The sequence below is a fragment of the Panthera onca genome, chromosome D1, assembly GCF_046562875.1.
Source record: "Panthera onca isolate mPanOnc1 chromosome D1, mPanOnc1 haplotype 2, whole genome shotgun sequence".
Taxonomy (NCBI): Eukaryota; Metazoa; Chordata; class Mammalia; order Carnivora; family Felidae; genus Panthera; species Panthera onca.
The window spans coordinates 97,374,242-97,388,606 of record NC_138348.1 but is presented as its reverse complement, the minus strand read 5'-3'; the positions used below and the strand labels follow the sequence as shown (position 1 = coordinate 97,388,606).

At 42.8% G+C, this 14,365-nt stretch overlaps 1 protein-coding gene across 7 annotated transcripts in view; it reads left to right on the top strand.

The window, feature by feature from the left end:
- Positions 1–13,543, top strand: part of ARHGEF12 (Rho guanine nucleotide exchange factor 12) — a 150,338-nt gene extending 136,795 nt beyond the window's left edge. For all 7 annotated transcript variants that reach the window (XM_078432851.2, XM_078432852.2, XM_078432850.2 and 4 more), the window contains 10 exons: positions 918–993; positions 1,727–1,894; positions 2,733–2,820; positions 3,319–3,405; positions 3,539–3,618; positions 3,918–4,151; positions 5,993–6,460; positions 7,261–7,577; positions 8,850–8,919; positions 9,531–13,543. In XM_078432851.2, coding sequence (XP_078288977.2) covers positions 918–993; positions 1,727–1,894; positions 2,733–2,820; positions 3,319–3,405; positions 3,539–3,618; positions 3,918–4,151; positions 5,993–6,460; positions 7,261–7,577; positions 8,850–8,919; positions 9,531–9,541 — 1,599 coding nt within the window. In that variant the 3' untranslated portion in view covers positions 9,542–13,543. The remainder of the gene's footprint in view (positions 1–917; positions 994–1,726; positions 1,895–2,732; positions 2,821–3,318; positions 3,406–3,538; positions 3,619–3,917; positions 4,152–5,992; positions 6,461–7,260; positions 7,578–8,849; positions 8,920–9,530) is intronic.
- Positions 13,544–14,365: the final 822 nt, after the last annotated feature.

Sequence of the window (14,365 nt, the reverse complement as noted above, 5' to 3'; positions counted from 1 at the left end):
GTTGTAAAACGAACTCTTTGTAAGAGAAATTTGCAGGAGACTAAGGGAACGTTAGTAATTTAGTTTTATTTTGTTCTTACAGTCTGAATGGGAGTAGGGCTGTTTACTCTGGGAACTTTCTAGATTATTGAGTAAAACAAGATAATGATTTTTTCATGAACCTCTTCAGAAGCATAAATGTTGAAACCATTACAGGAATGGTAGTAAAATATTTAGTAATTGCCATTTCTGTTACATGGGGCTTTTGTGTTAAGTAACTGCTTAGGATTTTTAATCTTTCTTGGTCTGTTTTACTTGGTGGTGGTTTTTGGCAGATGTATTTGGTGGCCGGTTAATCAGACTTTTATGTCCTATATAACAGCTTATCAAAAAGCAGGCTTAATATGCTTAGCCCCATCTCTTCCAGACAGTGGGATTTTTCTAGGGCTACCCAGACTAAAAGATGATTCTCTTACTAAATTATTAATATTTAGAGCAAGGCTGATCACCGCCTCGACTTTTTTATGAGTACTCTTCTTCCTTAACTTGGTTTGGAACTAGAGTCTGGCACTCACAGGCCTCCTGCAGATAAGCTAGGCACCCCCCTTATCTAGTTATTCATAGAAAAATGAGGGGATGGGCTGCGAATCCAGTGCGGATCATTTTCATAAGCTGCTGTCATGTGTTTAGTGTGAGATTTATAAGACAGCACTCCTGAATATTTTCCTGCAAGATGCTTCTTCCCTTTTTAGGAGATTGTATGCAGCTTACTTTAACTTGATCTTTATTCCATGGTCAATAGTTGATAGATCTCGATAATGATACTGAAGGTAAATGGCATCTTTTATGTGAAGAATTTTTTGAAAAGCGACTGTATGGAATATGATCTCCCTAAATGTTTGGGAATAATTTGTGTATAATCGTCTTTGTTTTGGCAGAATTTGGATTTAACAAAAAGGAAGATGATTCACGAAGGGCCACTGGTCTGGAAGGTGAATCGGGATAAAACTATTGGTAGGTGTAATGTCTGTCAGTATGGGGGAGAGTGGAAGAAAGAAGAAAATAGTAAAGTTTCCTTATGCCCAGAGAAGAGATGACCGTTCACAGTTTTCAGCTGCAGCAGTGAGCAGTGCTGCTCTCGTATTTTTGCAGATCTGCTTATGCTGTGTTGTTATATGTGAAGTACACTACATATTCATTTGGGGTGAAGCAGAGGTTTGTCATGATTCTGCCCTGTCTCCATCATTCTTGTATTCTAATGAGCTTTCCAATAAGCTTTCTTTAAACTGCTCCATTTCAAACTATCTGTGGTGAGAAACCGTGGTGGTTTTTTTTTCCTCATCAGTCACAGATTGGCGTGTGTGTCAATACAATATAAAAATTAATATTACTATTATTTTAAAGTTTATTTGAGAGAGACAGAGTACAAGCAGGGGAGGAGCAGAGGAAGAGAGAGAATCTGAAGTGGGCTCTGGGCCATTAGCACAGAGCCCAATGTGGGGCTCGAACTCATGAAACCGTGAGACTGTGACCTGAGCCAAAATCAAGAATCGGACGCTTAACCGACTGAGCCACTCAGGCGCCCCTAAAAATAAAACTAAAAAAGGCAATAGCAAGTTAATTTTTAACATGTATTAGACTGTATTAGATTTAACAGAAATAAATTTTCTGTGTCAAATTGTTAAAAAGTTTATAAACCACATCTCAGTATCTGCACTCATCACCTCCTCTATGTTTTTGTTTCCAGATCTGTACACGTTGCTGCTGGAAGACATTCTTGTATTGTTACAAAAACAGGATGACAGACTGGTGTTACGATGTCATAGTAAGATTCTGGCATCCACAGCTGATAGCAAACACACGTTTAGCCCTGTCATTAAGTTGAATACAGTGTTGGTTCGACAAGTGGCAACAGGCAAGTATGTCTGCAGAGTGACAGGAAGCTTCAGGTTCATGATACAGTTACAGGAGATGTTCGGTATTGTTTAAGTAGCCCAACTGGTGTAGAGTTTTGGTTTTTTCATGTTCTTAGACAAATGAAATTTATTTACTGGGGACAAAGTAAGAGTTTGTGCCCCCAAATTATTTGGGATGCCTAGATTCTCTGAGCAATTTTCTGCACACTACTCTGATCTTTATTCTGTGTTCAAATCATTGATAGACACCAGCGAAGATGGAGAATTGAGAGGTAATCCCAACGAAAAGGCTTTCATGAGAGTGGTGTATTTTTTGATTTGTGAAAAAAGCGCAAACAAACAAAAATGAAGAGATGGGTTTAGTTTGGGGTACTTGAAATCCGTTTAAGTCAGCAAGTCATATGTTAACTGTACCAACAATGAGATCCCTTTTAAAACTTGTTCGTTCCGCCATGACAAGAAAAATTGGTGACCTCTTTTCTCCAACATCTAGCTGTTTAGCAAAAGGGCAATTCAAAATAAATGCAAAAAAGTCAGTTCAGTAATTTAGATATATCGACACCTCTTGTTTCTAATAAGTGACTGTGGAATCAGTGCTGGTTTTTATAGTCTTTGTTTTATTGACATATAATATATACAGCATCATCTACGGTAAGTCGCACAAAATCGTAACGTGTAGCTTAACAATTTTTTACAGAGTGAACATGTTTAAAAGTGAACACATTAACCTTTACCTAGATTAAGATGCAGAATAAATCAGGACACTAGAAGCATCCTTCATGGCCCCTATAGGTCACATTCATGTCGTCAGAGTGATTTTTGTCTTGTTTCTTCCAGATAACAAAGCTTTGTTTGTCATCTCCATGTCGGACAATGGGGCCCAAATTTATGAACTGGTGGCACAGACAGTTTCTGAAAAGACTGTGTATGTATTAGATATAGCTACCTTACCCTAATGGTTTTTATTGTCCTGAATATAATATTCTATAAACTTAACTTCATTTTTGTAATCGTAGTTTGACAACCGAAAACTATATGGAAAGAAGCTCTTCCTCTGTATTCTTTTAGAGATGTTTTTCTAAGAACCTGTTCTTTTTTAGATTGACGTCTCTTATTTTGATTCTATTCTTTTGAAAGTATCTTTTCTGAAGAAAATTTCTCACAAGTGTCATGTGAAGTTTTTAATGGGCAGTGTGTGCATAACGCTGTTTGTTAGGTTTTTCTTTAAGGTATGGCATTTTTTATAGTCTACTTACGTTGCCAAAATAAAAATAACTCTGGCAGAAGTAGGGTTTTTTGTTGGGTTGGCTTGGCTTGGTTTCTGGTTTGTTTGTTTTTGTTGTTACTTCTTTCTGCGTGTATTTAAAGGGCGTTTGTTTTTCCTTTCACTTTTGGATTTTGGAACCTTCTCAAACTTCTGCAGCTGGCAGGACCTTATCTGCCGGATGGCCGCATCAGTGAAGGAACAGTCGGCGAAGCCGATCCCACTGCCCCAGTCACCACCTTGCGAGTGAGTGTGCATTTGCATTACAGTAGGACTGACTTCGCGTTTTGTCAGGAAGGGAATAGCTAATTCTTACATCGTGTCACAATGATGTTTTGGCAACTCGTGAAGCTGAAAGATGGTTTTCTTTCTTCCATAGAGGAGACAACGATGAAGAAGAACCTCCAAAATTAAAAGTGGAGCATCATAGCATTTCAGTCCCTGGTCTGCAGAGTCCAGGTAAACTGATCTGTTAGGTTTGCCTGGAAGAGTGGAGTCTAAATATTACTAAGACGCAAAGAGCCTTTATGTCTTTTGGATTTTGCAGATTCTCGCATAAGTCGTTTCTTCTAACAAACTTCGCTTATGAGCCTTTCGTGTGCCATTTTCACACCGCTCCAAGTGCCGTGTCTTTCACTTAACAGCAGATGATCTCTGTACTCTTGTGGTTATTTTTTCAAGTATTTCCTGAATGCTTCACATTGAAAGTTAAAAGTTTTGCTTAAGATCTATTCTACTTTTTCTGTTCCATTGAACAGACAGAGATTTGGGATTAGAGTCTCCCTTGATATCGTCAAAACCTCAGTCTCATTCACTGGGTGCCTCTGGGAAGTCCGAGGTAGATGATCTGTTTGTGGCTGAGAGACAGTTTGCTAAGGAGCGGCATGCAGATGGGACTCTGCAGGAAGCTGGAGCAAGTTACCAAATCCCAATCCCAGACCCGCACTTGCCTGCCTCAGAAGAACGGTGGGCCTTGGACGCACTAAGGAATTGTAAGTGCTGTTCATAAGTTAACACAGATGTTTGTGAAGTGCCAGAGTTGTGTCATGTACCACGCAGCCATTTAGGGAGAACCCAAGGAAGTTTAAACTCTGACTCTTCCCTTAAAGAATTGTACTATCTCGTTGGGAAGATGATAGAACACTTCCTCCCACCTTTTAAAGTAACCGGTACAGGTTGTTACAGTTGATCTGGTGGTGGTGACCAGAGAGAGATGCATCAGGAAACAAGGGGGATGTGATTATCACCTCGAAGAATGGGCAGGATTCAGAGAGGCATGTAGAAAACACGCAGATCAGAATAGTGATAGGGCCAGACGCACAGAGGCAGAAAACTCTTGAGTGTGTTCAGAGAGCCGCAGGTAGACCCTGTGAGCTCAAGGAGGCAGGGGAGATAAGGTGGGAAAGGTGGAAGGTGGGACGCTGAGGCCAGCTGTTGTGAATCTTGAATACCAGATTGAGTCCTCCGAATTTGAAGGGTGGCACAGCGCAGGGGGGCGCAGTGTGATCTGATCGACACGGGGCTCGATCCCACAACCTTGTGATCATGACCTGAAGTCAAAATCAAGAGTCAGGGACTCCTGGGTGGCTCAGTCGGTTAAGCGGCCGACTTCAGCTCAGGTCATGATCTCGCGGTCCGTGAGTTCGAGCCCCGCGTCGGGCTCTGTGCTGACAGCTCAGAGCCTGGAGCCTGTTTTAGATTCTGTGTCTCCCTCTCTCTGACCCTCCCCCGTTCATGCTCTGTCTCTCTCTGTCTCAAAAATAAATAAACGTTAAAAAAAAAAAATTAAAAAAAAAAAAAAATCAAGAGTCAGATGCTCAACCCACTGAGCCACCCAGGCACCCTATCGTTTCCTTTTTTTATTTACCAGAGATTACGGGCTCAATTTGAAAACTGGCAAGCTATTTAAGAGGAAGTGATGAGCAGGAAGTTGGGAGTTTTAAGCCTGGAGCTTTGGGGAGAGGGTAGAGAAAGAGATGGGTTTGAGTGTCAGAGCCATAGGAATTCATCATATCTCTCGGGAAATGAAGGTAGAGCGGGACAGAGGGCCAAAGACTCAGACCTATATGGAGACAGTTTCCCTAAAGAAACAAGATCGAAATTAAGCCAGAGTGAAAAGTACGGAATTGGTCAAGTTCTTTAAAATCTAATTCATTCTAGAGTCTCCTGATTCTGACAGTCAGAATGATTTCTGATGGTTTGACTAACACTGTCCCACTAGTAAGGTCATTTTTTAAAAACTAATAAATATGTTCTTATCCTTTGAAACTATACATGCTACCAAATCATTGAAATTAAATTTTATTATAAGGCAACTTTATTTTCTTCACCATGTAAGGAGATTCTTTGGATTATTATAAAATGATAAAATAAATGTTCTGTGTGTCGTAATAAAATTAGAAAAAATAACACCTGTGTATACAGTGTCGGCTTCTGGAAAAAGCAAAACTTTCAGGGCTTCTTTTCTAGCATAACACAGCTTTTTAACATCTTTTTAAAAAGTACTTTCGGGGTATTATTCAGGTTACATGGAATCAAAAATAGACAAAGGCATGGTACTAGTTAGCTGTCCTGAACAGGAGTATCTCCTCATTCAGAAGGCTTACTTACATCTTTTCAAGTCTTGTTTGATATTAAATCTTTTCTAGATGGTGCTTTATCTCATTTTTCAATACAAAACAAAAAAAATGATGGTATGAAATTAATATTTTGACTCTACTAAAAAGATACTTACTTTTTGAAATAATTGGTAGTTCCGCAGACGAATTTAATTCTGGCAGTCTGAGGCTGTTGTTGTGAATGTGTGTTTTCTCCTCCCTCCTAAATCTTTCAGTGGGCTTGTTGAAGCAGTTGCTTGTACAACAGCTGGGTTTGGCTGAGAAGAGCACTCAGGAAGACTGGTCACGTTTCCCGAGATACAGGACAGCGTCTTCCGGGGTACAGACAGACAGTGTAACCCAGAACTCTGAAAATAGTAAGGCCTGTCCTCCTGGTGAAGGACAGGTGTCCTGTAGAACTGAAAGTGGTGACATTTCCACTTGTTACAGTCCACGGACTTCAACTGAATCTTCTGCTCCACGAGATTCAGTGGTACTGGCATTCCAAGATAGCCAGGCAAGTAACATTTTAGTAATGGACCACATGATTATGACCCCAGAGATGCCTCCTGCAGAGCCAGAAGGGAGTCTTGATGAGAGTGGAGAGCACTTTTTTGATGCCCGGGAAGCACATAGTGATGATAATCCATCAGAAGGTGATGGAGTGGTTAAGAAGGAAGAGGATGTTAATTTGCGCATCTCAGGCAAGTTTCTTTCACATTTAAACTACATTTAAACTTTGATTTTGAATGTCATTAACTGTGCTGTGTGCTGTGCTGAGATGGATGTTGTTTGGGTATCTACGCATTCTCGTGTGTGTGTGTGTGTGTGTGTGTGTGTGTGTGTGTGTAGCATTTATCTTTCATGCAGTAAATGATGACTGAATCTGCTCTATGCCAGACCCCATCGTAGGTGCTGGGAGATACGGCATTGATAACACAGAAAAATCCACTATTCTTGGGAAGCTTAAGTACTAGGAGAGGAAAGAATAATGGTAACTGAGTAAACAGATGTCAGACAGAAGAATTAGGAGGAAAAATAAGTCCGAGGCGGCAGAGATTGATAGGGCAGTCGGCAACCAGGGTCGGGGTGCAGAGGACTCTAGGAGAGAGCGGGGGCACGCAGGCCGCTGGACAAGAGCAAGCGTCTGGCGGTGGCTAGGTGCAGGGTGAGGGAGAAGGTGGTGCGCCATGAGGTACGAGGACTGTTTGGCTAGGGCACTTGTGGCAGGATCATATGGGGACTTTGCAGTTTGCAGCTTTTGACTTTTAAGACACTAACACGAAGTTTTTTGGAGATTTGCCATGAAACTGTGCTAAGTTTAGCTTCAAGCCAAAGTGCGAAGACCCTGATGTACTTAAAACTGAACTTGAGGATCGGAGAGTTAATGGCTCTTCTCCATCTTGAGTGGCTTTGAAAGTTGTCAGCATATCCCCTCGTCTCTGTTTTTTGATGCGAGGATGGCGGCACCAAGCTCATCGAGCTCTTCCGTCTCTGTCATTAGGAAACTATTTGATCCTTGACGGCTACGATGCGGTGCAGGAGAGCTCCACGGATGAGGAGGTTGCTTCCTCACTCCCCCCACCGCCCACGACAGGCGCCCCCCCCACGGACTCTGCCGGCCAGCAGCAGCATTCTCCCCAGAACGCCCATTCCGATGGGGCGCTCTCACCGTTCACCCCGGAATTCCTGGTCCAGCAGCGCTGGGGAGCTATGGAGGATTCCTGTTTTGAGATCCAGAGTCCCCCCTGTTGTGCAGACTCACAAAGCCAGATCATGGAGTACATTCGTAAGATCGAGGCTGACCTTGAACACTTAAAGGTACCTCACATGTCCGTGTCCTCGTGGCTGGGGTAAAGAAACATACCTAACAGAGAGGGCCTGCAGAACAACTGACATGCTGATGTCAGTAAGCTTGTTCAGGTTCTAGATTTGCTGTTTTCTTTGACCAGTATCCATGAACAGACCTGGATAAAAAGCCGAAATCAGCACTGTTTATCTGGTTGCAGATCACAGAAACAGGAAAAGGTTGTAGCACCGTAGACAGCGTGTTTGTTTGGGTTTCTAAGTTTAAGAACCCAAATATATTTGGGATGACTGGCTGGCCTCCATGAGAAAATGTGAATAGCAAGCTGACGGAGGTGGGGTTTGTGTCGTTATGAATCTAGGCTAGAAAATGCTTTCACTTATTAATTATCTGCAAATCGTTAGGTGATGTCAGTAGTTTCCCAGCCGCTTTGACACATAGACATTGGCTCCAATGGCTCCCGTAATCTGAAAACCTGGACATGAATGGATTTTTGTGAGTTGGTAGTTGAAGCTGTCACCGTATGGGCCACTATTTCAAAACTGACTTAGGTGGTAATTTCTGAGAAAGGGACTTTATCTTAAAGTTTGTCATCAGTAGATACAACTGCTAGAGCCCAAACATTTTTTCATTACTTTGCAGACAATATAAAAAGTGATCTTAGCCTTTCAGCTAAAGACTGGTCTTCCTTTTTTCTTTTCTTTATTTACACACACAAAATTTTTTTGTGCTTATTTATTCTAGAGAGAGAGAAAGAGACACAGAGTGTGAGTTGGGGAGGGGCAGAGGGAGGAGACACGGAATCCGAAGCAGGCTCCAGGCTCTGAGCGGTCAGCACACAGCCTGATGCGGGGCTTGAACCCACGAACCGCAAGATCATGACCTGAGCTGAAGTCAGACGCTTAACCGACTGAGCCACCCATCTTAGTTTTTCTTTTAACCTCACTTGGTCGGTGTTCCCCTCATCCCAGAGCTGATGAGATATCTCCTAGGCCATTGTGGGCAGATTGGCTCTGCCACCGTTCATGTCACCTATGGGACCATTTTCAGGGTGACTCTAGGGGTGGGAGAATCACCTTTACACGAGAAGGTTTTAAGTTATTCACTCAAGGGAGAAGCTTTTTACAGGAATGAAGTTTCCTCTTCTTCCCCACTAACAAAATTGTTAACGACATTAATGTGGACATTTAGAGGCATGTACCAGTAATATGCAAAAGCTTTCTTTCCTGTTTTCATGAAGAAAGATTAGGATGTTCAAATGAAAACCTATGGGTTTTATTTTACAGAAGGTGGAGGAAAGTTACAACATTCTTTGCCAAAGGCTGGCTGGATCAGCCCTCACAGACAAGCACTCAGGTATGTGAAAATTGTGGACTCCAGACTCTAGAATCATTCTGCCTGAACAGTACATCGGATGAAATGATTTATTATTCTTTAAAGTGGAAGCCTTCTGAGATTCCATTTCTCTCCTGTCTTTAAAAAACTGCTTGTTTCCAAACATCATCTATCAGGCAGAGGCTGCCATTTGCTGACTGTGCTCTTCCTCTTGTGAGAGGAGCCGCGGCCATCGGTTCCTGTGCGGTCCCTCCCCACCGCACACTCCCCCGTTCCCCCGCCCCCGTCTTTCTTCACCTTTACAGAAGCAGAAAGCAGGGCGGTGGGAAGCCTGGGCAATCCTAGGTTCCTTAGAGATCTGCCAGTGCTGCTGCGAGGGGGCTTGGTGCTCCGGGGGCCTGGCTGTACTCCGGCGTCTGTCCCGACAGCCAGAGCGGTGCCTCCCCGCGACCGCAAATGGATCTGTGCTCGGTGACGCGATTTGTCCCCATCTGCTTACGTGCTTTCGAATGAGGCTGCTCTGATCCAGTGAACAAAAGACCTAGCCGTGCCCTCAGACCTCACCTCTCGGTATTCTCTGAGTGTCATTTGTTCTTCTTAATTGGATCTCCGCATGTCTTTATTCTTCCCAGATAAAAGTTAGAGCCGCGTGTCCTGGAGGTGACTGAAGGTTGTTGGATTTTGAGCGTCGGCCTTGTATCACCCATCCTGGCTCCACCGTGGGTGCAGAGAAGAGTGTGTCCCAGAGGGTCTGCCTGTGAACCACCCCCCTTCCCCCCCCCCCCCCCCCCCCCCCCGGGGCAGCCATGTTCCCCGGGCGCCCAGAGCGGGACTAGTTCTTCACAGTCTGGCAGCTGCACTGGTCTGTCAGTGAGGGAGTATTCGTTCTCTCACTCTGCTCTCCTCACTATCGGAAATTCATTTTGATTCACAACAGAAACCAAATGTATAGAGCTTTGGGTGTAGGATATGAAATTTTACTTAGACTTAAGAAAAAGAGAAAATCAGATGTATTTATTTGACTTCATTCCGTATTTGAAAGCACATTTTAATTTTTATTTTGCCATGTTTTGTTTTCAGTAGTGAGAGTTTTAGCCCTTTGTATTTAGTACACCCAAGGGTCAGTTGCTCCTGAAGCCAAGAGTTCAGGATAAGGTGTTAGGAGGTTGGGTAGAGAGGTGAAGGAGAGGGGGAAGTAAGCAGGGGGAGCAAGGAGCATCTAGCTTCCACTAAACTGTATTCCATGCCCTCTGCTGCCCAGTGGGCGTCATCTTTGAGGGTCACCTCAAAGGCATAGTATGCCCGTGGCTCCGCTCCCGTGTGCGGAGGACTTGAGCCGTGTGCTACCCAGATGGGCAGAGAGCCAGGTGGGCTTCCTCCCACGTGAGGCGAGCACCTCTTCTCTGTAGCCGGGATCAACCCCCAATTAACAGAAATCCTCAGTGTACTAAAGAGCAGGCACTTGAAAATGGGTGTGTTCTTCTTGTCTTCTTTCTATCGAGGGTAGGGATTTGGGAGGGAGAGGAAAGCAAATTTTATTTTCTTGGCTATAAATTTGCTATTCTTGGTATTGTTTCATTTTTATAATTATACATTAGACTTCGGCGCTTGTGTAAAATTATCCCTGCAGGTTGAGCGGGAAGTAAAAACAAACAAATGGAGATGCTTCAGATGGTGGCAGGGGTGGGGGTGCTGAGGAAGGGGGGGATGGGAGCGGGGAAAAGAGTTTGGGAAGGTTATCTAACTGAATCACTACTGAGTTGAACCATGGCTCTCATTAGCCACGGGTACTGCTGAATATAAGGCCAGTAAAATTTTAGTACCTGGAGGTTTGACTCTTAATATTAATTTTGCACTGATGGGTGCCAAAGGGCTCTCTGAGTTCAAAGGAGAGCCGCGAGTGGAGTGGAGAGAGATGAGGTGGAGAAGGCAGAGCCGCTCAAACCAGCTCCCGAAGCACTTCCTCTGACTTCACTGCCGGAGCTTTTTCCACACTGGTGCATGACCGACCTTAAAAGTTGCAGACCAGAGCATACACTGGATACCGTGGGCAAGGGGTTGCCAACTGCCTGCTCTAGAATGAATTGTAGTATCGGCTGCCCCCTGCAGAGGGTAAATGTTTCAGAATTGTAACTTGAGAACTCCTTCAGTGATACTGGCTTTCTGTGGTTTTCTTTGTGCATCAGGTATATGTGTTTTGGAGTATTTTTGCCAACTAAAGCTAAATCATGGGTCAAGTCTTCAAATTCTGTTACTACATAAAGAGTACCTCCACTGCTCATTTCAGTAGTGCCCTCTGAACTCTGTGGGTAATCAGGAAGTAATTTTACTCTTCCCCCCGCACTCTCGTCGCAAGCGGTAAGGATTCCCTACTGCTTTTGTAAACACCACTACAATTTAACAAGCTCATCTAAGTCCGGATTCCTATTTCCTGCCTTTTTCAAATCTGACCTATGTTTTGAAGTAGACCAATTTGGACTGTTGGACCTCATCTATAAATTAGAATTCTATTTTGAGTCATAGACCAAGTATCAATTAAATCTGAGTGGGCTTAAAAATTTTAGAGGCAGAAGCTAGTAAGTGAAGCTTGGGACTTGAGCTTTCTGTGTCTCTTAAGAGAAGCGAGTGGAAAAGCCAAATGATCACGTAGTGCTGCTGGAGATAACGTCGTCACTCGCAACCAAAAGGGCAACACGCCCGTGGCCACCTGACACCGGGGTCATCAGCTGGCACTTAATCCGGAGAAAGGGAACTGTAAATGGAACTTTTATCTTAAATTCAGACAGTACAGGGTAATCCCGTAATTCCCTAGCACTCAAGAAGCTTTGTAGGTTAACAGCGTTTTGGTTTCTCTTCTAGCTCAGCCAGTGTATCTCGCCCTTAACAGCTATTGGCTTTGCTTTTCCTGCAGTTGAAGCTCTCCTTGGAACAGGGCTAACTGGAAAAATACTTTGACCGTAGCTCTAGTACTTCCAAATAAACTCATATCTGGATTTTTAAATGAAGCCCCAAGACAAAGTCTGAGTCTGAAAAGATTCCACAATTTTGAGTGTGTTCTTTTTATCCTCCCAGCCTACCTCCCTCCCGCCTCCTTCCCAGCATTGCCTCCTACACCTTCCATTTTTTTGGCCGTTATAATCACAGCCATTTTACTTTGATACCATATCTGCCTTTCAGGACAATGGAATTAGATATTCCTGGTGTCTTTGAGCGACAGTGGTCCCCAGCGAAGCTGTTTTCTCCCAGGTTACCTGACTAGAAGCTGGAATCAAGGGTGGTGAACACAGCAACCTTCCCAGAGCAGGAGGGCTGGGCTTTAGCCATCCAAGTGACCTGCTGTGACCCTGTGCTCTCTCTCGTGGGCCTGATGGCTCCTTTGCTATTAAGTGGCAAATTACATTTGGAGTGTCTCCTTCCTTTTCAGAGAACAGAGTTAATCAAGGCAAATCAGCAAGCCCCCAAAGTGCTATAATTTAAAATCATGATTACATACTTTAAAATCAGCCAACTTGGACTGCTTGAGTTATCTTGGCTTTTAGAACCTAAACTGTAACTATTCTATCGTACCGTAAGAAGGCACATTTCATTAGTTTCCTGGCTTCCCATTCCCCAAAACAACTTCTAACCACTGTTTAAGACAGTTTTTATTTGTTTTTTTGGAGGCAAGAGGGGGAACCTAATGTGAGAGTAAAGGAGAAAAGCTTATTTTTTCTTCTTTTTAGAAGCTAGAGAAGATAATTAAGGCTTCCTGTGAGTTGTCTTTTACTTGCATACTTTTTTTTTCTTTTGATGTTGGTATATTTGGTGTATTACATGGAGCTTCTCTATTTCAAACTGGAAACTGTCTTCTCTGAAGGTGGTGTATGATGTTATTTTGAACTGCTAGAGCTTTGGTCAATATTTCCTTCTGTATACGTCACAGAGGGCACCATTGAGAATTGTGTACAGAGGACCTCAGAATACAAAATTGTCAGGACCGTGTAGTCATCTTTCTGCTGGCTGGTTTCTTCCCCCTCCTGTTACAATTTTTGTTTTAAATCATGGGGGTTTTTTTGTTTTTGTTTGTTTTGTTGGTTTGTTTTCTGACCCACCCCTTTCGTTGATCTGCAAAATAGTTCCTTCTTCGAGAAAAGAGTTTCTTTTGCCTCGTTCCGTATGCCTTCCCCACTGGTACTGATGGTGTTGATAATAAATTGGTGGAAGAACAACGTACCTCGTAGAAGGAAGCCCTGTCTGCCATTTCCAGGTGCCAATGGCTAAGCAGATGTACTGCAAAAGTGGTAACTGTAATGTGCACACTATTGGTTATTTTTAATAAGCCTCTTCCTACTAGAACATTTTATTTTCCTTGTTCACCATACAATCATGTACTCTTTAACAGAAATTACTTTTAAAAAAATCTGGAACTATCTTTAAAAGAACTTTATTAATAATCATGTATTTTTACTGATCACATTTTGAAATGCCTAAAAGACTTTATTGTTCTAATTATCCAGATGTACCTTTGTAAAATAGCTCTTTTATGAATTAGCTGATAAGGCTGTATGTTTCTGGAACAAAATATTGGTCATCTAAAAACTTTCTGTTTTCTGGGGTCTGGGAAAATAGAAAATGAGAGTTCAAATATTAAATATGCTTAAAGGAACCAAGTATGTGGCTTTTTATTTATGTTCTTCTTCGTTTGTCTTCTCCGAGTTGCATTAGAGAAGTTGAGGCCCCAAGGAGGCCTTCATTCATCTTACTGGCAAGTGACTGTCGAGCAGCTTCCTGCTCGTTAGAGCATCTTTACTAGCCAGACGAGCCAGCTCGTCTCTGTGATGGGCCAGCGTCCGTGAGGACACCGACGGCGGGTGTTGCCGCAGCGTCCGGGGCAGTGCTTTTGCTCTCTAACAGCTTCATTGAGACATAATTCACATTTCGCACGATTCACTCATTTAACGTGTACAGTTCGATGATTTTTGGTATGTATTTTTTAAATTGTAAAGCATATGTAACATAAAATTTGTCATCTTAACCATCTTTTAAATGTATAAATCAGTGGGATTAATGGGGCCGCTTTTATGGTTCACTTGAAAATGACTTTGGTTTAATGCCACCCTAAATGAAAATATGGTGTCTTTATTACCATTCTTATCCCCAGTGCTGGACTTCCTAAAGTAGCAATATTTCTATGCTTTTATGGACCCCATTTCAACTTTTGGGCTTTTTGGTATGTTGGTTTTGACACAGAGGTATCATTCGACTTATTCTTTAGTTTTCAGTCATTCAGGGGCACATTTGGCTGATAGATCTAATAAGCGTGACAAAAAATGCTCAGTATTTTGTAGGATTTTTTAGTTAAGCTTTCTAAAACTGAAGACTACGCAAATGTACTTTGCAGAAATGAACCTGTTTGTGCTTGTGGCTGTGTTTATGAGCATAACCGGTAGGGAAACGCATGCCTGTTCCATCCCCACTCCTGGATGGC